The sequence below is a fragment of the Sebastes umbrosus genome, chromosome 16 (assembly GCF_015220745.1).
Source record: "Sebastes umbrosus isolate fSebUmb1 chromosome 16, fSebUmb1.pri, whole genome shotgun sequence".
Lineage (NCBI taxonomy): Eukaryota > Metazoa > Chordata > Actinopteri > Perciformes > Sebastidae > Sebastes > Sebastes umbrosus.
In genome coordinates, this window is record NC_051284.1 from 5,077,293 (window position 1) to 5,101,618 (window position 24,326).

The 24,326-nt window shown below is 40.9% G+C and overlaps 1 protein-coding gene across 8 annotated transcripts in view; it reads right to left on the reverse strand.

The window, feature by feature from the left end:
• kif6 (kinesin family member 6) overlaps window positions 1–23,404 on the reverse strand; it is an 82,810-nt gene extending 59,406 nt beyond the window's left edge. For 3 of the 8 annotated variants that reach the window (XR_005203709.1, XR_005203708.1, XM_037747462.1), the window contains exons 1-9: window positions 22,808–23,401; window positions 19,236–19,345; window positions 17,291–17,365; window positions 10,336–10,483; window positions 9,722–9,831; window positions 7,430–7,559; window positions 1,974–2,180; window positions 1,492–1,635; window positions 294–380 (exon numbers count right to left, since the gene is read on the reverse strand). Coding sequence is in view for 5 of the 8 variants with exons in the window: in XM_037747462.1 (XP_037603390.1) it covers window positions 294–380; window positions 1,492–1,635; window positions 1,974–2,180; window positions 7,430–7,559; window positions 9,722–9,831; window positions 10,336–10,483; window positions 17,291–17,365; window positions 19,236–19,345; window positions 22,808–22,867 (1,071 nt within the window). In the remaining 3 variants the exon portion in view is untranslated. Of the gene's footprint in view, window positions 1–293; window positions 381–1,491; window positions 1,636–1,973; window positions 2,181–7,429; window positions 7,560–9,721; window positions 9,832–10,335; window positions 10,484–17,290; window positions 17,366–19,235; window positions 19,346–22,807 lie in introns of all 8 variants that reach the window. The other 5 variants (XM_037747460.1, XM_037747459.1, XR_005203710.1 and 2 more) reach the window with 4 other exon arrangements.
• Between the last annotated feature and the right edge of the window lie 922 nt (window positions 23,405–24,326).

Genomic DNA, 24,326 nt, shown 5'->3' on the forward strand with positions numbered 1-24,326 from the left:
GTCCACGTGTTGAAGGTGGAAAACTTGCTTCTTTCACAAAGACATGCGACACTGGAAAAACTAATTTGGTATTGGAAGCCTAAAGGGGACACTTAAGCACACGGTGGGTTACATCTAGTTACATTTAGAAGCTGGACTGTCACTGCAACTCATTGGCTGATCAATTTAAGGTCTGGAAGCTGTGAGGAGGGTCTGGCCATGATGAAAAGCCATGCTTCTGTGGTGCGATTGTGCGGCTAAGCCGTGGTATTTGTAGTGACTGGGGAAGTGCTGCGAGTGTCTGGCTGTCTCACCAGGGCAGGATCCAGTTCTTCGTTCAGTATCGCCTCGTTCTTGATGAGAGCCACGCGCTGAGCGAAGCGACACGTAGAGATGGACTCCTGAAGAACACAGTTTCAAAAAACGGAAGATTACTCCTAATCTATCCATTTGATATATTTACTCAAGCGAATGCATGCAAGAACTCAACAAAGACGACAAAATGTTCATAATCTATACTTTCTTTACAAGGCACAGCTTTTCATTCATTTCTATGAAGCAGAATATACTGTAAAACACTTCTGAGTATATTATGTTTTAAAAATGGAACAAAATATTGTTTTTGCATGTTTTAAACACAGATAATCCTATAATGGCATATTTTGGGTTGAAAAAAACGGGGGAAAGGGAGCTAATATTCCGAAAAAAAACCAACAACTCAGAATTTCCAAAATTAAAGTCGTACATTTCCGCAAAAAAAACTGTGATATTCTCAGAAATTAAAGTGGTAAATTGAACAGAAAAAACTACTTGAATATTTGAGGTGCTATAAAAAGACATCGCATATCTCTTAACTAATATATTACAAATGTTTGATTTTGTGCATGTATGTAGTCACAGATGTCCTCAACTCAAATATATCAGTCATTGTCAGGAATTATTTATTCATTTTTTTCCAGCGACCCAAAAGTCAAAGAATAAAAGACATTTCCCTCACAATTTAGTGTTTTTTTCTTATTAATTTATAATGGACACAAGTAACATGTTTTCTTGTGAATAAAGTCAAATTAATTTATTCATCATTATTATTATTATATATTTATTATTTCCATATATGTATTCTGTATACACCCTTTGTTAACAAAAAAAATCTGAGTTTCTTTCTCGTTAATATGTGACTTTAATCTCAGAGAATTTCTGATTTTTTTCTTGCAAATTTATGACTTTATAATCTCGAAGAATATTCAAGTTTTTTGTTATAAATGTGTTTTTTTGTCATAAATTTACCACTTTAATCTCAGAGAATATCCAAGTTTTTATCACATAAATTTATGACTTTAATCCTGTAAATTCTTACGACAGTTTTTTCTCCAGAAATTATTAATTTTCTTGCCTACAATGGCCTTATTATGCCGTCGTAGAATCCAGATGATGTTGTCATGTTTCTCCATACTTTTTTGGCAATCTACCAGAATATCCTGTCTGAACACAGTATAGGCAGAGCATCCTTACATCAAGGTTCCTCTTGTCCACTGCCAGTGTGGCAATCATGGTAGTCATGCAGTTTCCCCCGAGGCTGTCCCTCAGCACAGAAGTCAACATGGAGTTCCTGTAGGGAATATGGGAGCGGTTCTTTTCTGACAAAGCTATGATCACCTGAAGGAGAGAGCAGTGAAGAGGGGACGATTAGTAAATCAAGTCAGAGATGGAGGTCGCAAATGAAATAGCTGATAGTTGCTTGTCATTACTCTTTCCAACAGTGCAGGTCATTAGTTGCAAGATGGCCATTAACGTCTGACATCAAAATAAAAAAATATTCTCATGTTAGGCGTTAAACTTGCTGTGCCAAATCACAAACAGTAAATTAAGTAAATAAAAAAATGTATTCTATACCAAAATGTATTTCATTATTTATATAAAATATATTTTGTATATGAAATTGTTTGCACAATATAATAATTTAAATGAAAAAATTGTGTTTCATTAGTGTCTACCTGCTCCAAGTAGTGGAGGGAGAGGTTGATGTACTTGGCCTCAGTGAGCAGCTGCCCGTTCAGTCCAGTCTTGCTAACTCTATCCGACCCAGCCAAGTCCACCAGGTGGAGCTTGGAGCGCCGCAGCGTGGCTGAGCCTGGCTCACGCCTGCACAAGTGCACGGTGAAAATACAGTGGGAACGTGTGGATGCCTGGTTCATCGGAGTCTGGAGATGAGAGAAGACAGAACGTTGTGAAAATGCTGAAATATTCTAAGGTCTGCGTGAGAGTATACTGAAACCTCAAAAATCCGTACACATGGAGGATACAAAAAAAAGGGATTTTTTTTTATCCTGCATCTGCCGTGCCTTCCATATTGAAACAACAAAAAACATTTTTCCTTTGAATCTTATTTTCCTTGCTCCCGCTGGTTTGGAGATCAAAGCCACACCATGTGTAACCGATGAGCAGTAAACACATGGTGGCAGCTTTACAAAAGCTGAGGTTGATTTTTCAGATGGTCAGTGGAACGGCAGAAGTCAGGTTGAGACAGAAATAGAGTATGAGTCACTCGGCACAAACAAGCTTTATTAAGTGAGGAGGATGGGTCCCTCATGGGGTCCCCTCCGTGAGAGGATAAACAGAGGAAACGGACATTCACTGACACATAGTGCTGATCGTAAACTTCTTTCTGTTTTTGTTGTGGTTTAAAATAACAGCTTTTAATTAGAACTAGCACATCTTGACTTGAATTAGATCAGTGACAATTACACAAAAGAAAACGGATCTCAGCCTTGAGCAGAAGCTAAGATATGGACTTACTTTTTCCTCTCCGCTTTAAAACATCGTCTCAGACATACCAGGTCATACATTCTAAAAAAGGTGCTCTGACCCCGACTTGTTGTTGGCGTAAATGTGCCAACGCCTGCCTGTTAGGGTCATGACAGCTCACGACAGATCTTTCACTATCTTAACCCGCCGCTGTCATCTCTTTCCTCGGTCCAAATTCCCTTCACTCTGCACACGTCCCATGTCTGCTCCTCGGGGTATCCCTTAAAGTAATATGAAACAGCCCCTACATGTTGACAAGGGATCACATACCTAATAGGATTGACTGAAGAGTCAAGGGTAAGGATAGAGTGTCTCCGTGTTGATGAATCCGTTTTACAGGCTCAACACTGGCAGCTACATTCCACGTGCACCAACCAAATGCCAATCAAACCTGGGTACCAGTACCCTGTACTGTGAGTTTGTCAGAACTTAGACAGCCAGCTGTTTTTTATAGATTATTAAAGCTGCAGTGGGTAGGATCGGAGAACATATGATTAAAAAAAGTTATTTTTATAAAACAGTCACTATACCCTGACAGTAGTGCATGAGACAGGTAATGTGAAAAAAATCATGTTCCTCTGTGTTCTCCGGTGCTCCTAATGGCATCTGCAGGATTTCACAGACCGGAGAAAACCAACCAGTTAGAGCTGATCTGGAGTCTGCCGTAGTCTATGAGAGCCGGCTGTCAATCACTCGTGAACTCCAATCAAACAGTCAAACTAGGCAGCACTGATCAAATATGAATTCATATTTTGTTACTGTAATGCCCATTTGTCTCCTCAAATTTGTTCTTGTAGTGTACTGTTTAGCTGTAGAATGAGAATGTTTGCTCCAGCTGGTGGGTGGTGCTTGGTATTTCCTCAGCTGATCTCAACATGGCTGCCGGGTCACAAACTTTCTCATTTTACAGCTAAACAGTACACTACAAGATGTTTTATGTGAGAAACAGGCATTACAGTAACAGAATATTGATTCATATTTGATCAGCGCTGCCTAGTTTGACCGTTTTTTATCGGAGTTGGCAAGTGATTGACAGCTGCTCAGAGACGGCAAGGCTCCAGATTGGCTCTAATTGGTTGTCTTCCTCCGGTCTGTGAAATCTTGCAGATGCCATTAGGAGCACCGGAGGACACTGGAGGACACAGAGACACATGATTTCTCTCAGATTACCTGTCTCATATACTACTGTCAGGATATAGTGACCGTTTCATTAAAATAACTTTTTTTAAACATATTTGCTCCAACGCACCGCAGCTTTAAGTACAAATGACCTACTTGTACTTTACTTGAGTATTTTCATGTTATGTTACTTTATACTTCTACTCCTCTACATGACAGAGGGAAAAAAAATAAGTAGGCTTAACTTAAGTAGGCTATGTTATGTAAGCCACGTAGTAACGTAACATAAGTCAACTTTGACTTTTGGTTTCACATGGGACACGAACAGCAGTTTCCTGGGTGAAAGTCCTTTGTTTCTGGACCTAACTATCCACCCGACCTCCTCCCTACGAGGACTTTATCGCTCTTTATTATACGTAACCTGACTTCCTCCTTTATTCCCACCATAACTATGTCCATGTAGAGTGTCATAGTTTGCCGATAGGGCCACTGACTAAGCTGTATTTGACGAGTTGGGAGTGAGAACGGGCTGGATTTTAGTGTGACATATAAGAGACTGTTAATGCAAGCACTACAGTTGATACCAGCACTCATGGATGACGGTTAAAAGTATTCAAATACACTGGCAGCTGTCCATAGATAAGAAGTGACTGTTGGCTCTTATCTCTGAGTGTTATGACAACAGCACATTGAACACAGTTTGTATATTTAAATGGTTACGGACTGTGTGTTCATGTCCACTGAGGAAAAAGTGTCCACACAGGGACATTAAAGTATGCCTTAGCTGTGAAAAAAAAACAGCAGGACAATGCAACCTCATTGGAGTCATTTCCTTTACTCTCCTGTGTTCTCAATTGACCACATGTTGATCTTACATGCACCACATGCTGACCACACACGGTGCTGCAGTGGGTCAGCATAAAGGGGGGTAATCTGGTGCTACAGAACCCTGAAACGCTTAGAGATCGCTGAGTCAAAAGGTTAAAAGTGAAGTTTCATTCAGACCACCGGCTATGCACCCTATTCAGCCCCACAAGTTCAGGTTGAATAGTTAGGATGTAGAAAAGGGGCAAAGATCCAGGCCCCCGCATCCCCACATGTGAAGGGGAAGTGAAACAGGGACGCAGAAAAAAAAAAAAAAAAGAGCGGATGAGAGGAAATGTTTCCTGGTGAGGTTGAAGGAAGGGTGAGGAGTTGAGAAGGTGTGTTTTATTTCCTGTCCAATAAAAGTGTGGAGGGGATTGCCAAGACTCGAAGCGAGTGAGCTCATGGTCTGCCGAGTGCGGCCTCAATGGATGTGTCATCTTTTATCCACATGGCCGGGAGCGGGGAGAAGAAAGAAAGCGTTAGTGTTAACTCTATTTGAAGTCTATGTGGAGCAAGGACTTCTGGGAGGATTCTGGCAGTGACAAATTGATGGTTCTTTGTTTGCTCGGGGCTGAAGAGGAAACCTTCTTGTGAAGAAGTCCCAGAGAGGATGAGTTCACGAAAGTCTCTGTGTGTGTGGGTGGACTGTAGTGTGGGCTCCCCGCCTCGATTTGCCTGATCAACAGACTAATTTAACATCCAAGAGTGTGTTTCCACTGAAATATACCCCACAGCAGTGGACACTGGGAGTGTTTCTTCAAGGTAGATGAAAAACAAACGCGTTCTTGTTTTGCCAAAAAACTTTATGTGACTGTACTAGCTACTAAACCCATTTCCCAGTTCCAGAGAAATTCCATCTCAGATCCCATAACTATGTCCTTTGGATTGGTTTTGTTTCATGGACGACTCCCAGCCACATCAAATACTCTACGCAAGTCTCTGATTGAAACCTGATTATGCAGTTCACTTTTACTCTCTGTTATTTACTCACAAAGTACAAACAAGAGCAAACAAGGTGAGACCAGCCCCTTTGCTCCAAAACCTCAGGTTGCGAAGCAAAAGCTGACCCAACACATGTCTCATCAGCCTGGGGAGTCTGGGTGTCTGAGTGTAGAAAAGAACCACCACAACATAAACAGAAATTACAGAGAGAATGCTTGGTTTTACTGGGGAAAAAAAACATGGTAAAAAGGGACCACAGGGGACCAAAATAATATTTTAGAAGGGTCTTAAGGTAGCCTTTAGAGTGCATATTGCATTCGTGGACAAAAAAATACCATTTATGCCACTTACCCTGGGAGTGGACATGTATTCATGCATACTGACTACAATCCTTACTACAAACAGCATGAATGGTGTGTGAATTGTGAATGGTCTTTGGTACAAAACAGAGCCTCAAATCCAAATGTAAGTCTCTAGCTGTAATGATGGTACTTTTCTGCATAGAACTGATCAAATTTAATTAGGGATGTCAATCGATTAAAATATTTAATCACAACTAGCACATTTTTTATCTGTTCAAAATGTCCCTTAAAGGGAGATTTGTCAGGTATTTAATACTCTTATCAACATGAGAGTGGACAAATATGCTGCTTTATGTATATATTTATTATTGGAAATCAATTAACAACACAAAACAATGACAAATATTGTCCAGAAACCCTCACAGGTACTGCATTTAGCATAAAAAATATGCTCAAATCATAACATGGCAAACTGCAGCCCAACAGGCAACAACAGCTGTCAGTGTGTCAGTGTGCTGACTTGACTATGACTTGCCCCCAAAACTACATGTGATTATCATAAAATGGGCATGTCTGTAAAGGGGAGACTTGTGGGTACCCATAAAACCCATTTTCATTCACATATCTTGAGGTCAGAGGTCAAGGGGAACCCTTTGAAAATGGCCATGCCAGTTTTTCCTCACCGAAATGTAGCCTTAGCTTGGCGTGTTATTGAGTTTCCTACCCGACAAGCTCCTATTTGGAGGTTAATTATACATGTTTTAAGTGACATTAATGAACATCTGTCCTTGGCTACTTTTCTTTGATAGTCTTAGCCATTTAACGGTTGTATTTATGTACTATTTTTTGTGTAGTCTGTTTTTGTTTTGTCTGTATGTTTAACTGTTTGTCGTTTTTGTCTGCTACCACGAGATGACCCATAAGCGACTTATCCTAAATTAATAAAATTGTATACATACATATTAAGGGCATACTGGTATTGATAACTGTGAAATTTAAAAATAAAATATTGATATAATGTTAGTAATATACATATGATAATATCGTGTAAATAATCCAGCGGCTCTTAAATCACACTTTTGTCCAGTTATGGTTACAGACTCTCTCCACATCCTTACAAATGTATTTTGAGCATAATTCATTTGCTAAAAAAAGTGACAAAACACACAATAAACAAAATTAAAGATGAATTTGACTGATATCATTATTTATTTTTTCAAATTTTCTATATCGTGATGATATCGTTTTCGGGGAACTCTTTTAGCCACGATAACTGTGTAGTGAAAACATGATATTGTGACAGCCCCAGTCACAATATGTGACAACCCCCCCAAACCTCATACATAGAATTAAAAAGTGGAAGTCCCATCACACATTTCAGTTCATGGAGAAGCACGTGTTTCCCTCTTTCTTACCTCTGCAATCATACGATTGGTGTCACCCAGGAAGAGCAGGTTCAGAGCCTCCTCCTCATTGGCTGACTGCTGTAGGGAAAGGTTCCTGAGATGGATGTTCTGGTCTGGGTCTTCCATGATCAGCACCTTTCTGGAAAAGAAAGAAAATGTTGTTGAAGGGAAATTCCAGCATAATAAATGAAACTTGAAAATTCTGAATAAAAAATTACAAAGCGGAAAAAAAACCGGTCAAAACCCAAATAATCCAACACTGAAGCAATTATGAAAAACTAATTATACCAGTTATGTCATCCATTTTCCTTCCCCTTCGCCTTGGCCTTGCTCAATCCAAACAAACCACATCTGCAAGTCAGTGTGGGCCGCGACCCGGTTTGACACGTGCTTTATCTCTCCGGGGGTTCATAACTTGATAACAGACGGGGCTCGCTTTTAAAAACAAACAGGTGATTGTTTCTTGCCCACATCAAGCCATCTGAAACGCAGTGTGCTTGGACAGATGGGGCTGAAACGACTCCTATGATCTTACCGTATCATTTCCATCACGCCAACCAGGGTTGTGACAAGTATGGCTACTGGATTGAGATGTCGAAGAAGGTGGAATGACTGGAGAACACATGTGGATAATTATGTTAACATGTGTAGGTCATTGAGCTAGTTTGATAAAACAGTATTAATCTTAATGTGATTAAAGGGCCTGTACTCTGGCAGGGTTATTTTCCTAAACAGCCCCATCAACTCAAAATGTGATTGATTATTGTATTTTTACACAAATATAATAAATGATATAGCTGTTGAATTAATCTACAAGATAATTTACAGACTTTTTAAGCATTCAGAGGGTTGGAATGCTGATGCATGATGGAAATAATGCACAGATGGAGACGAGAAGTAGTAAAACAAGAAAAAAAAAATGAGTGCAGAAAGACGAGAAGGGGGTAGGCAGTGAAAGACAGAAGCAGACCGGCAGAGAGAGAGAAATTTGTCAGTGCCACAGCTTCTTCTTGAATCAGCAAGTGTGGCCACAGCATGGTTAACAACGGGCACTGTCTATTTCCAGAAGACTGTGATTTTGTGGGTATCTTAAACCTTGAGTTGGATCCTCTACGAAAAGAGGGAAGAAACTGAAATGGAACTGGTACAAGAAAATACAAGACAAACATCAAAAAACGATGTACCAAGTCGATGTTGCGCCTGGAAGTCTAGTTTGAGATGAATAAGTATGACAAAAAAAAAAAAAAAGGAGAAAGGAAAATAAGGTCATACAGAGACAAACCTCCAGACAGATGGAATTTATAATTACTAAGAAAGATGGACACAAACAAAGTAGGAATGAAGCAGGAAGAAACAGGGTGAACAGTTTCGAGCCCCCCTCCTCCTCTGGAATAACCTCCTTATGGACATCAGACAGTCTGATTCTGTGGAGGCCTTTAAATCCAAATTTAAAACCCATCTTTCTCAGTATCAATGTGTAATTTAAGCCTAGTAGTCCCGCCTCCGAGAATTATATTAATTTTAAGCCACTGCCTCAATAACCCTCTGTTGTTTATGTCCCACAAGCACTGCTGTGTGCCTCTGTCTCTCTCTCTATTTTCCATGTTAAAAGTTTTTTTTGGGGGAGTTTTTCCTTATCCGATGAGAGGGTTGTACTGTAAAAGACAGAGGGTGTCGCATCCTGTACAGATTGTAAAGCCCCCCTGAGGCAAATTTGTGATTTTGCGCTATACAAATTGCTTGACTTGACAGTTTCAAAGACAGGGCATGGTAAAGAGGGAAGCAAAAAATAGAGGACCAAATGGAGAGAGTGAGAAAAAGAGGTAGATGTTCACAAAAAAAAAAAAGAATTTCCCCCAGACCAGCTGCAGCAGTGACTGGCTATATATGAAAAACTATTTCTCCACATGACCCTATTGCTCTCCACTCCAGTGGCAACAGTCTGCCACCAGGTCGACCGCAGCCATTGCTGTCCCACAGTCTCATTATGTCAGTTGGCAGCTCATAGTGAGGTGGTAAATACTAGAGTCTCCATATTTCACCACACGACAACTCCGGGCCAAGCTGACAAATAGCTGTTCAGGAATAAGGCTCAGCTCAACCCACAAAGTGTTTAGGAGAATAATGAAGCCAAGGGGTGATTGGTCTTTGCAACTTAAAAAAAAAAGTGTATCTATCACTTATGTCCTCAAGGATAAATACATGACTATATGATGGATTGTTGACATTTTACCAATGTAACTGGAAGTCTGTCGCATCAAGCGCAGTAAAAGTAATACAGTAATAAAAAAGAACACTGACGGTAGGTCCTCCAGTCGAGATGCTTCATGTCGGGAGTCCAGAAGGTCATATCCCATCTCGTTGTAGATCTCCAAGTAGGAGACGTGTGTGGTATAAACCATACTGCTGTCCTGTGGAGCACAAAATATAGTATGTCAAATTGGACTGGGTGTATGAAGATGGAAACTGTAGCGTTTTAGACATTTGGCAAAAGCAAATGTTTAAATTTAGGTGCTTTGCAGCGCAGGGAAATGAAGGATGTCTGAGAGGCACAGTAGGGTACTATTTGACATTTTTTTCTTGTATGTATCAATGGGCCTCATGCAGGAAGCAATATAAGAACAAATTTCCTCTTATTTATGTTCGTACCCTCGATTTGTTCTTATTTTTTAATAAACAATCAGCCACAAGCCTCCAATGTACCACCGAGTGGGATTAATCATTCACCACACTTGGGTGAGAGCAGATTTGGATAGTGAAAAGCATTTGGTGCATCTGGAGTTGACTTCTTTCTTTTAACAAAAAATATATAATAGAAATTTAATAGAATGTTGCTGCATGAGGCCCAATCTGTGTGGCTTTATTGTACAAGTGAAACTGAATTGTAGAAAACAAGCTAACCCCGCTGTGCTGACCTGGGAGAAGCGTTCATACAGATATGAAAGGGTGCGGGGAACGATGCCACGATCACTGTAGCGCTCGGCCCCTCCTGTGATGGTGAAGGTCTTCCCGCTGCCTGTCTGGCCGTAGGCAAATATGGTGCCATTATAGCCAGCCAACACACTGCACACACACACACACACACAGATAAGCAGATTTAGCAGACAATTTCATTAAAATTGCTTTCTTGTCGTTGCATTCTCTTTTATTGGATAGTTGATAGAGAAAAGGCAGACTGGAAATGGGGGGAGAGAGAGGGGTATGACATGCAACAAAAGGTCCCTGGCTGGAATCGAACCGGCAACATTGCGGTCATATGGAATACTGTAACCATTCGGCTACCATATCCAATTTTTTTCATGCTAATCGACTATAGGTGGCAGGACAAGCCCGTTTTACAAGAACAGTAGATGTTCTCGGAGGAGCTTGGGGTCATGGAAGACTATGTTAAGGTTGGCCCACCCTAAAAGATTTTTCAAATCTTAACAGATTTTGAAAATGTGATATGTTCACACATAACAACATGTTACGTTCAATTTAACAGTTTTGTTCCTATGTGTGTTGAGCACCGATTTGGCAAAAACAACACACTGCACACTTACAGATTCCATTCATGAACAACAAGAGTCCCGACTAAAAAAAAAAAGGAAATCCCGCAAAATATCTCGCAATCGAACGTGACTTTAGTGTAAACAAACATGGCGGATGACTGAAAATTCAGGAATGATGGATGGATGAAGTCATAGAGACACGGTAAATAAACACTTGTGTTGTTGTCACAAATCAACAAGTTGGTCCTCCATTTCTGAGGTCCTTCTGACTACTACTTTTTGCTTCGCGTTTTGCTTTAGCCGCGGCCGCAATGACGGCGGTGGTTGTCCTTCCTTCTTCAGTCAGTTTGGTTCTCAATTGGCTATCGTTCTTTCCCACATGACGGTGTCGTCGTCTGACCTCGGTTCCCCACAAACAACATGTTATCCAGAGATATCGGATATCGGAGCGGCTGGGATGGACTTCCGAGCAGATCAGGGATGTAAAAAAACACTCTTAACATACCTCAGACCACAAGAATATCTGGAAAGATAATCTTTAGAACCATCAAAAAATTAGGGCTTTGCTGACCATTGTCAGGAGGGGGGAAACCCAAAATCGTCTTGATTCTCGTGTAGTGTGTACCTCGGCATTACTGTAAGTCCATGAGAACATATGGAACCGATCAGAACAGATGGGAAGTAGGAAATACAGTCTCACTGACATGTTATGAACATGTTATGACTTGGAAAAAAGCTTTGTCTGTACATAATTTGCATCATATGCCTCCTATAAAACACCACTATCTTAATTTGCAAGAGCGCAAGGGGACCGTCAAGTATATCCCCAAGCAGACACCAAAAGTCTGACTGAATTGAATGTGACACTTTAAATCCACAGGAAAAGATGGCCGTGACTGGAGAACTGCTATGGCGACAGACATCTGCCGGTGAGGGAGGAATGTCTCCGGAGTATGAGTGAAGGAAAAGGCCCCAAACCCACTCAACTAGGCAGGGCCTGGTAAATTTGGGTTTGGCACTGGACTGCCCCTTCTGCACGTGTACAGGGCCATGGAAACCAACAGTATCTAGTTCTATTTGAATGAGCGAATATCCAAAATGGTGGTGAAAAAAACAAACTTCTGTTTTGCAGTCTTGGAAATAAACCAGGAAGAAATAGTAAAATGACAGAGGGCCCCTCTGACACACAAGCTGGGATCAAAGGTGAGGATAAACTCTGTGCTCTCTGAACTTGCCAGTTGCAAGGAAAAGGATATCTTGACACTATATTTTTCAAGATGAATTATAAACAAACCTAAGCCTCTCGCTTATTCTAATGGAATTGCCAACCCAGTATTAGAGCAGTGTGTGGGTTTAGCTTCCTGTGTTCGGTACAATTCCACACCCTGCATACATAAGGGAAAAAAAACTGCATGTCAGTTTCTATAAAACGCTATGTCCACTTATGAGAAGGGTGGTTGGTTTGACGGCCATTGGGCGGCCATTTAATCTGGCATGAGTCACGGCCAGTGATTGGCAGCGGGGAGGAAAGACACAGGCTCTGTGTTTAGTTTAATGTCAGTGCTAATGATGCGGCCTCGGCACTGCCGCTGAGGCTTGAGCGTTTCCCAATGCTTTTTCCTGTTTACACCTCAGCTTTCCTGGAGATTGGCAAGTCATCGCCCCAGAAGATCCCTGTTCTTCCTGTGTTCTTTTTTTACAAGTAGTCCAATCTCTAGAGGTAATAGGGTTAAGAATGAAACTGAACAGACCCCCCCGTTCCCTCTGGGCTACAGGTTTCACAGCCTTGTGAAATGGGATTACAATCCAGATAGAGCGGTTTGCTTTGCCAGCCCAACATCATTACGTTGGCTCTTCCTTTACTGGAGCTATTAATGCTGGTTTGTTTTTAAACTACTGTGTTGGGATTGAAATGACTGGTTTCGGTTACACCGCAGCACAGACGGAGACTAGTGTGTAAGTAAACGAGTTAGAGCTTTTTGGCTAAACTTGATATGCGCCAAGTATGACGGAGTCCCAATCAAAACAACAACCTGACAGTTATTGCTAGTTGAGAGGATTGGCGACTGCGTGCGTGAGTTTTAGTGCGGTGACAGCGAAAACTGCTGCGATTCAAAGTGACTCCCGACTAAACCTGAATAAATGTTTCCTGACTACGGGGACTTTCAGGAAAAACATTGTGTCAGTCCAAATTGGATTCGGTTTGTGAGTACTGTAACCAGACATGCTTCTGTAGCTGGGACCATGTCAATATCAACATGAGCTTCATAGTTATCAGCACACCAACTGGGCTTCACATAGCTTAAAGCCCCCTTCCAGACAGTTTTACTTCCTGTTTTTTTGTTAACGTTCTCTCTCAAACAGAGAAATGGGGGTGTGGTTAATAGTCAGGCGTAATTCATTACCCATGGCAACCAGATTGCGTCGTTTTTCAACCCAGTTTAGATGAAACCAGCATAGATGAGTTTACTGTTTATCAGACCACAAATTAGACAAGAATTAGCGCAACACACTGACTCTCTCTCACTCGCTCTCTTCTTCACCGCCTCCTCCTGGCAAGGCGGACGTCTGGCTGCTGCTGCACCGAGGAGCCGCACCGCCGCATGCCGGCCACAGTGCACCGGAGGACGGATAGACATGTTGCAGAGGTTTGCCATTTGAAATACCGTTTTGGGACGTTTTGGAGGTGCACCGTCCACCAGCACCAGCCGCTCTCGCCTCAGCTCCAACACCGACACCTGACCGGGCCGCACTGTGATTCGTTTATTTCTCTAATACGATTTTTCTCAAGTTTTCTTTCGGGCTGAAAGTTGTGCTCCCCGTCATTCAAACCTGTTAAGAGGCCCGCAAACCTCCGGTATTGGCTGCTTTCTGTTAATTTATCTCCTAGAGGAGACAAAACAGTAAAGAAGAGAGCGAGGGAGAGAGACAGTCAGTGAGTTGTGTTGATTCTGCCAGTGGGATTTTGAGTAGTCTAATCCACTGTGTTGATTTCACCTGTTCACCACACACACAAATCCCATTGTGGAAATAAACACACTAAACTAAGGAGGAGGAAACTAAAAAATAAAATGAAAACCCTCAGTTAGCTAATGCAACAAGTTGGGTTAGCTAACTACAGCTAACTAGCTAACTAACTAACTAGAAAGACAAGCTGAAGGACAGATAAACAGATTTATCAGTTTGCTGCTGCTCAGACGCAAACGAGCATGAGTAAGCCTGCGCAAGCTTGGAGGATGACGTATGACTTGCAGCTTCTACTATAGTCATATGTCATATTCCCGTTTTAGCAACAACCTTCTTTTTTTAACTTTGAGCACAAAATTAAGTTATTTGTCAAAAAGATTTTGGCAAACAGTGTGGCTAATCAACTTAGTCTGGGAATGACTCAAATAAATATGGAATATCATAGAAATGCCAAAATACAGTCCACAGTACATCAGCCCCAGCTAAAGTGCCTTTCATAATCTCTTCCAATACTTTTTGTAGCAAGGATATGAGGCCTAAGTGTTGGCCTATTCCTGTGATTGTGTTTGAAGGCAACATAAATCATTTCAATAGGAAATGGGGGCTGAACAGGCAGAATAATTCCCTCCTTTGTTTTAGTCTCTGAGGTGAGACTTAAGAGGTTAAAACTTTGTAGAATTCAGATCATTCGGTGGGTAAACGGGGGCAAGGAGCTGACAGTGGTCTCAGAAATGTCTGATCGTGGAGACAGATTGGTCATGGCTAGACGGTATGACTAGTGTCCTCTAGGCTGCAGACAATATAGTCATATCAAGGACTAAAAGACGCCAAGCTCAAATTGATATGGCAAGACACAGCCTGGTTGCGACTGAAACGTTTTAAGCTGATGTTTACCATCTGCCACAACAAAGGGGGGGACTGTTAAAAGGTTAGCTGGGGAGGGCAACCCAATACCCAAGTGAGTGAACCCGTGTGAGTCAGGTCAAATACATCCAAGTTCTTAGTCAGCCAATCCAGACGTCTCACCATGCTGTTTACACGTCTTCTAGCTAAGATAATACGAAGCACTTGTGGGGATTCCGCGAATAGCCCCAACTGTGACTAAGAAGCCTGATGAGGAATGGAGGTGGTATAGGGCAAAACTGAGCCAGGAGGACAGGAGTTTGGAGAGGAGAAGGAGACGAAGAACCTTGTTCACATGGCAACAACACAACCAACATTTGATCACAGGAAATGCCAAGTGAATTCCCGCTCCTCTTGGCTGCCGTCTCTTTCGGAAGTCAGTCCTGATTTAACACCAAGTCAAGGGAAGGGGAAAAGCTCCGACAGACACTGTACAAGTTTCCCTCTGCGTGTTGAGGTATATTAGAGGTAAAGTGGCAAGGAAATGAAATTTACAGTTCTACTAATCGTAAATGCAAAAACATGCTGCATTGTGATTATTTTCTGAAAGCGTAGAATCCATCTACATTGAAAAAGGAGATTCATCTATAAAAATTCTGGTAGAGTTGCATGATATTAAAATGTGATGTCCAATTGTAAAGCTTCTCCTTTCAGTCGGTCAACCATATTAGTTCTCAGTCATCAACCATTAATTAAATATTAACTTTATCGAAAGTGGCTAAATTGGCTGAAATTAACTTGAATTGTCAAGTCACGATCGTAGACCAGACTCTTGTCTATTATAAAGGACTGTCAATTCATTCAATTATTTAATCGCAATTAATCGCATGATTGTCCATAGCTAATCGTAATTAATCGCAAATTAATCACACATTTTTTATCTCTTCATAATGTACCTTAAAGGGAGATTTGCCAAGTATTTAATACTCTTATCAACATGGGAGTGGGTAAATATGCTGCATTATGCAAATGTGTGTATATTTATTATTGGAAATCAATTAAAAACACAAAACAATGACAAATATTGTCCAGAAACCCTCACAGGTACTGCATTTAGCATAAAGAAATATGCTCATATCCTAACATGGCAACAGCTGTCAGTGTGTCAGTGTGCTGACTTGACTATGACTTGCCCCAAACTGCATGTGATTATTTATGATTATCATAAAAATGGGCATGTAATGACTAGTCAAAATGTAATACATTTTCACTTCATTATGTACTAACACCAGGGTTTGAAAATACGTTTTTTTTGTCTACAACTTCTGAAATCTTTGTAGAACACTTTAGATTTGTAAACATTGAGTCAGTGGTACCAGACAGTAAAAATATGGAATATATCATGTAACCTTAATCCCTGATTATTTTAACTTAATTGCTTTTGGCGTGGTGGCAGATGACCTGAAATTTGTACCTGCCACAGCCTACATTTACCCTGTATTTGGCAGGTGGAAGGTGCTAATTTAATTCCCTGAATAACACCCACATTTAGTAATAATCTGCTGCATTTTGTAATAAAAACAGCTTGAATGCAATACTGTATATAATAATTGCCCCCATATTACATATTGCAGTGGTTATTTCAAGATATTTTTAGGAAGGCTAAGGAATACAGTGACACGTGGTCTAGTTTTGGCCAAGGAAAGATAATCTACTGAATTAATTGTAAAATTAATTTTGAGTCAGTATGACACATGCTTGAAAGCATAAAATATTGTTATAATGATTTGTTATGAATGAAAACATTCATTATGGTTGGTAATTAAATAATTTAATAATGATAATTACTTTTTCATGAAAAAAGTACAAATCCAACATTTTGTAATAACCATTGCAATATGTGATAAGTTATTACAAAATGCAGGGAAATTTATTAAACATTGTGTTCAGACTGTTTACTACAAAATGAAGCAGATCATTACCAAATGCGGGTGTTATTACATAATGAAGTGATACATTTTGTCTTATTATTACATAAATACGGTGGCATATCAATATTTAAAATATATTTTACGTTTAAAAACAGGCCCCTATTTCCATTAAATTGAATAGTACTGACAGATGAGTTGTGGGCCAGGTTTTACTCTAATGAACGTGGTCCTCGTGTACGACAAATGAAACGACAGCTCGAAAAGAGTGAGCAGCTACGGTATAGCTCTGTGTTGTGGCTTGGAAATGTTCTCACACTCGCGATGGCACAGTGTGCCATCTCGCCTGCCAGCTCAGTCCACTTAGTGGTTTAAGTATGTAAAGCACGCCAAAAATCACAGACACCCTCCATTTCCATCTTAAAAGAAAGCTGAGCTTTACTGACTTCCTGTCAACAAGGATGGCTGAAGCCTGTGTGGCCTGACCACGACATGGAGAGATGAGCATCGCTGGGCGCAGGTGGGTTGACGAAGAGTTTAAAGGAATTATAGAAGCTTTCAAAAATTGCCTGGCATTAAAAATACAAACATTTTACTTTACGTGTGTCATTTTGAGAAGTTAAATGTCAGTAAGATTTTACCCGTCTGCAACTGGTTTGGCGATGTTTTCAAATATCTCTTCCTGTTTGGCGGCCCGATCAAACACCTTTAGGAACCTGAAGAAGAACAAAGACAGTACCACCGTCACAATTTACTACTATAACATACAGTACATTTACATTGCTGGTTTATCTCAAACATCCAAGGCTCAACTCAATCACCCACAGCAACACTAAACAAGCACAAAAAAAGCAGTCTATTTAATTCCCCAAGTGGATGAGGAGGAGTTTAGTCATCCTGTTCTCTAAAGCCCATCATGTTTTATCCCACAGAAAGATGAGAGTGATGTGAGAGGAATCCGCCCAAGAACATTGTTAAATGTGGAAATTTTATTTCTATAAGGGCACAAGGGAACCTCCAGAAGACTATTATAAGACTTTGTGGTTTTCAAATGCTCTCGGTGTCCACTGCTGTCTGACTCCCTAACTGTGAATTTAGGGCTTGGAAGCGTGGCATGGGCCCTGCCCAGAGGGTATATAAGCCTGCAGCTTTCACCACCGGCGTTAAACAGATGTTGTGGCTCCGCACTGACAGAACTGGTGGGTGAATAATTCATGGGAAAAAAGTTCTTATGCAACTTTGAGAGCGTAAATTCTGGTGGGCAACACACCTTCCTCTATCTTTATTCATTCTAAACTCTACAGCTACGTCACTCGTGCAGATTTTAGCTGAAGAATAATTGAAATCAAGAGCTGAAGTGGTCATCTATAAGATTCTTGCTTTTCCCAATTTAAGTGTACACAGGAGGTGGCCATTGTTTCAGTGTTCTGCACTCACTTCAAACTGGAGCTAATTATACTTTTATTATATTATATTATATTATATTATTATTATTATTATTATTATTATTAAGACACTGTATGTAGGATGCATGCAGTTATATTTCTTATCAGTGTCCGAAATTAACTAATTAATTAAAATACATTTTCTTCTGTGTAAAAAGTAGCATTTGGTCAAAAAACAAGATTTTGCATATGGGCCCCAAAAAAGCGTCTTGAAGTTGGAGGAGCTGCTGCACAAGATGCAGTTGTCATGGGGAGATACGCAACATGTTGCCACGGACAAAATGCGATGGAGAGATCTCATAGCAGCCTTATTACCCACCGGGGAGGAAGAGAGGAGTAAGTAAGTAAATAAGCGGTTAATATTAGTAACATAATTTGAGCTCTTGTGGAGTTTTGGCTCCTCATAGTTAACGTAACGTTAACGTAACGTTATCATCAGCTCACTCGCTTAATGCAAACGTTGGCTGCTAACTGGTTAGCTGGTTAACTGTAACGTTACTGTTAACATCAAACAGTCTAACATTAATAATAGCAAGTTTACCTCATTGACTTGGGTTGAATTCCCTGTTGCCGCTGCGGCTGTCGTTAGGTCAGAGGTCAGCGGTATGTGTTGTGTGTGTTTTGTCGTGGAGGTTTAATTTGAGAACTGTGCGCTAGACAAAACGTCATTTTCATCGCCGTTCATTGTAACGTTAGCAGGGTATTTTTCTTTCAACTCTCGTCCCCAATATTAATTTTCATCCTGCCCGATCCTATTTTTTCGGCCCCGGGAAGATGGGGCGTCCTTAAGCTCGAGCCTTTTGAGGAGTTGAAGTATTTATTCACCGACAAATATCCTAAACTGTACACACACTGCACTGCTACGTTCACAGCTGTAACATTGTACCTTCATACTCGCTCTCTCTCTTTAACTCGGTGTGTGTGTTTGTGTCAAACTCTGACACATAGAGCAGAGGACAGAAGCAGCTTAAATGACACCAAGACGCAGTAGAGACTCTCAGTGTGACCAGCTTATCGTTTTTTATTATGACTTCAAAGACCCCACCAGTTGAATTTGCTTAGGCCAAATTAGTTGGCTGACTTTGGAAATTAAGCAAATGGAAGATTTTATAGATGCAAATCCAGCTGGCTGACACTCTACCTGAACTTGTAGCACTCCCTCTTGTTGTTAACAAAGCCGTCAGCCACATCCCTGGGCACCACAAACTCCAAAGAAGCACCTGTCGGCTCCTCGTTGTCCACAGAGTACACCTGAGGGAGCCAGAGACAACAGGAGAGTCAGCCCTACAGTGGAACAAGGCTTACTGTTTGTTATCACAGGGCAAGGTAGAGGGCCTAAGAGAATATAATGGGGAGTATGTGAGAGTAACCATGTAGGCATTCATCTAACTCTGTTCTGCTCTCTTCACTGTTGAAAGAGCTGTCTCCTGTACATGTATGAACTGTATGTTCTTTGACTGTAATGTATGTTGTTATACATTATATGCATGTCTAAAATATAAGTTTGGCCACTTGTGGTTTGGATAATGCAAGCCCCAGAATGAAAAAGATGGAGTTTATGAAGCATACATCCTATGGAAAGCGATATATAGCAAAACAAGCAATCATGATCAGTGCACAGTGTACTAGACAAGCTCTGCAATTTCACCTCCGCTCAGCAAAGCCTCAGGGAAGACGAGAAAAGCTGTAGAACATTAAACCAATATAGATTGAGCTCTAGCAGTGGAGGACATTTAAAGCGAGGCCGGCTGGGTCAATCTGAACACCCCCACCCTCGACATATGTTCTGGCATATGTTTTTCCGACGGACACTGATGCAATTACAAGTCCCCAGGGTAACAGGAATAAAAGATAAGAGCTAAATGATTGGATTGTTTTTCAGTGTCACTCTGCCAGCAGTATCGCCTCCTCCCGACCACCACTGTGGTTCTGTTGTCAGAGCCCCAAAAAAGCCCTGAGGAGGTAACTGTGTTCATTTCATTTTGCTGGATATTGTCAGCTCAAGCTAAAGTGCCACAGAAACCCTCAAAGTGATTTGATCAGTTCTTCCATCAGCTGTTGGGCTCAGACAATAAAGTGGGTTTTAGGGAGAATAGTGAGGAGCGCCGCCACTGCCAGGGGGTGCTTCTCATGGAAATTAACTTTTTTTTTACATGTGTATCCAATAAAGACGGCCCTCATCTGATAGTAGGTGAACAATAGCATGTGTGCACTTCATTGCAAAAAAAAAAAAACGACAACAAATCAACACCAGCGGATTGGTTGGTATTATTGTATAAGCTTGACACCAGCTTTAAATTAATCTGATACTGGCTCAGTATGTTTCACTTTGAGTGAAGATACTGGCATCATATAACACTACAAAACCTAAGGAATCCACTGGTACCAACCACGTCATACTAGCTTGTCGCAAATGAGGATAAATAACGCTCCAAACTTACACTACATTTTGGCGAGGAAAAACTGGCATGGACATTTTCAAAGGGGTCCCTTGACCTCTGACCTCAAGATATGTGAATGAAAATGGGTTCTTTGGGTACCCACGAGTCTCCCCTTTACAGACATGCCCACTTTATGATAATCACATGCAGTTTGGGGCAAGTCATAGACAAGTCAGCACACTGACACACTGACAGCTGAGAGTTTGCCATGTTGTGATTTGAGCATAGTTGTTATGCTAAATGCAGTACCTGTGAGGGTTTCTGGACAATATGTGTCATTGTTTTGTGTTGTTAATTGATTTCCAATAATAAATCTATACATGTACCTCCCATGTTGATAAGAGTATTAAATATTTGACAATCTCCCTTTAAGGTACATTTTGAACCAATGAAAAATGTGCAATTAATCACAATTAACTATCTAATACAACAACTTTAATATCCAGTATGGTCTGAAAAGAGCATCTCCAGATATAAAATTAAGGGGGAAACAAAGAAAACTTGTGAGTTTTGTGCACAAAAGAAGTCACATGTAAACATACTGAACATCAGCAAAAACGTCTAGCTGTTAGCTTCGACAATTAAACATTTTAGAATTGGTATCAGCCCCAAAACACCCATTAAATAGGAGATAAATATAGTATAGTCACTTTACCGTGTTTCTGAATGTTTAGGTTGCTTGCTGTATGGATGGAGTCAATGACAACACAGACCTATTCACATATTTTGGCATGTCACAGCAAGAAAAGTGCAGGTGTAATTAAAACCATTAATTGCATTCAGGTGTGCCAGTTCCAGGGCCCTGGTACTGTATTGTAAATTCCTTCTATCTTTCTATCACCTGAATGATTTACTGGGACACTTAATGGAAGGGAGGTGGGCATCAATATGTATGTCATTAGCTACACCTGTGCTTTCCCTGCTGTGACATGTCTGTTGTGAACATGTTATATTAAGTGTAGCAAATGTAAACACAACTTGAGCAGTATTATGTAAGATAAGATAAGATAAGATAAGATAAGATAAGATAAGATAAGATGAACCTTTATTAATCCCCGGAGGGAAATTCAGGTGTCAAAGCAGCAACATCAGCAAACATCAGCAAACAGAGCAAAACACAGGAGAGGTAAAGGTATACAAAAATTATAAAAACAATAATAGAGATATAAAAGATAGTGTAAAGTGTGCCAGTGGTTAGAGTCAAAGATGGTTGCAGGTAGTGCGTGTAGTCCTCATAGTTCTCATATGGGGGTCAGCCTTGGTTGTGGAACCTGATGGTTACCATCATTTGGCATGTCATAGCAAGAAAAGTGCAGTGTGTTCCAATCCATCTACTTCCAGAAGTACACTTCAATGTAGTGCACTTTGTGCACTCTGTACTCACTTGAGTAGTGCGTACATTTCAACGGGGTAGGGTCGTCTCAAATCGAATACTCTGCGGCGCACTGACCGGAAATGACGTTTGAAACATTTCACCGCGGCTCGCTACCCGCCCAAAATATCTTCTGAAAAAAAATGAAAGCAGAGTGGAAATTACGTTTCCAACGTCGTCGCCTACTCCTACGATGTGTCCTCCTGCTGGCTGAAAGGTCAGCGGTATGTTTACGTATTGTATTGTTTTATTCTGTTATCTACGTCTGTTTGAATAGTGGTCGTGGCTCCGCCCCTTCCGCTGCGTAGCCAAGATGGCGACAGTTGAGTGTGGAACGTGTCCAGCGTTCCACACTCAACGATCTGACCGTTTTGAGTACAACATCCGGGTACTTTGAGTGCAATGCATTTTGCCGTACTTCCCAGTGTGAACGCACTTATGCACTCAAAGTAGTAAGTGGAAGTACAGAAGTACGCGGATTGGAACAAAACATTAATTGCATTCAGGTGTGCCAGCTCCAGGGCCCTGGTACTGTATTGTAAATGTTTAATCACCTGAATGATTTATTGGGACACTTAATGGAAGGGGGGTGGGCATCATTATGTAAGTCATTAGCTACACCTGTTGCTTTCCCTGCTACAGTATGACATGCCTGTTGTGACAACGTCATGTTAATTGAAAGGCCTATAAAAGGAGGCTGGGACACGCGTCATATCTGCGGGGGTATTACACATGCGCAGTAGAATCTGGTCTGCACTCGCCGAAATTGAGCCAATCGCAGCGCACGACCACAGCTTCAGTTACACTGCGCATGCGTCATACCTTGAATAACAACCCCCATGACCCAGCCTCCTTCTATAGGCCTTGTTTAAACGTAGTTTTAGCTAGTTGTCCACTTACCGTCGTAGTTTTCTTAGTGGGTTTAATTCGACCAAATATCTGTATCGTCTGTTTCACCATTTTGTTCCTCTAAAAAGGTAAACAGTTTAGTGTGGTTGGTGTTCCTCAGACACACACATGTAGCTGGTTAGCTCCAGGTTAGCTCGTTAGCTGGTTTTAATGTGGCTCTGTGCTCACTGTAGTTTGTTGCAGCCGGTTGCTAGGTGACGGCGGTGCGCTCCACTGACAAAGATCGTCTATATCCGTGAAGCTGATTCATCAGAGCACAACAACTTGTCCACCTTTCCTTCTCATTCTCTCTTTCACCTCAAATGACTTATTATGGCATGAGTCAGAGCCAGTCAGAGATGTCCAGGTATGAGTGTGTGTGTGTATAGGAGGGGGCATGTGAATCAATTAAATACATTGTTAGAGGTAAAAAAAAAAATAAAACAGGGATTCATATCATAGATGATCTATTTATTTTCTGATGTTTGTAATTCTCTACTGAGCAGGTGTTTTGTAGATTCAAGGCAAAAGGTCACTGCAAGTTCAGTGACTCATTCGGTGTTGACAGAAGTGTATTGTAAGTGCACTGTAAGGCACTCCCCACACAGAGGTTACTCCTGTCGTGATGCACATGGGTGCAACCGTAATTTACTGATTTGACATTTGTCATAGATAGATTAGAAAATAGGAAACCACACACCTGCTGTGTCAATAGGTACTGTAGATGTTGCATAAAAACCTTTAAATATAAACTTTAAAATATGACCAGCAGCAAACCATAGCGTTGAACTTTTCTTTGATCCACCACAAGACAAAATTATGTGTTTTGGAAATGAAAGTGTGTTAAAATCAGATATAATAATAATATTAATATTAATAATAATGATTAATTATTATTATCATAATCATCACCATCCTTTTAACTTAATTTTATATTTATTTTTAGATTTATTTTATCACTATCAGGGCTGAGAAAGTCGGATCGGTGCATCCCCAAAGCACACACACACAGACACATCATATTGCACCTGTTGATGCACAGCTTTATAGGTAAATTTCATTGTTGTGGTTGAAGTTGTATGCCAGTCTTTGAATAATACCACTGACAGTATATTACCTGCACAGTATGAAGCTTATAAAGAACACTGGCAGAGGTTATAAAAAAGTTCAGGGATCCTCCAGGAGAAAGCACAACATGCTCTCTCTCTCATAGAAACTCATAAAGGAGCAGAGATTCACTTATCAGCTGATTTACACAGAACCACATGTCTTGTATTTGGCAAAGTGGGGGGGGTGGCTTTGACCCCGTCTCCAATTTCTGTTTCTGGTATTTCACCTGAACCCTGTTTGTCCCCCCCCCCCCAAATATAGCCTACTAGGAGGCCTACACTTCCAAGCTGTACACCAGACAGCACAGCGTACCGGGAAGGCCTCATGGTTTCATGGTGGCATTCAGGCGAATGTATCATGTTTGTTCCAGTGCATTCCTTGGTGCCACAGAAAATGCTTCTTGTGTGGCTCCTTGTTTTCA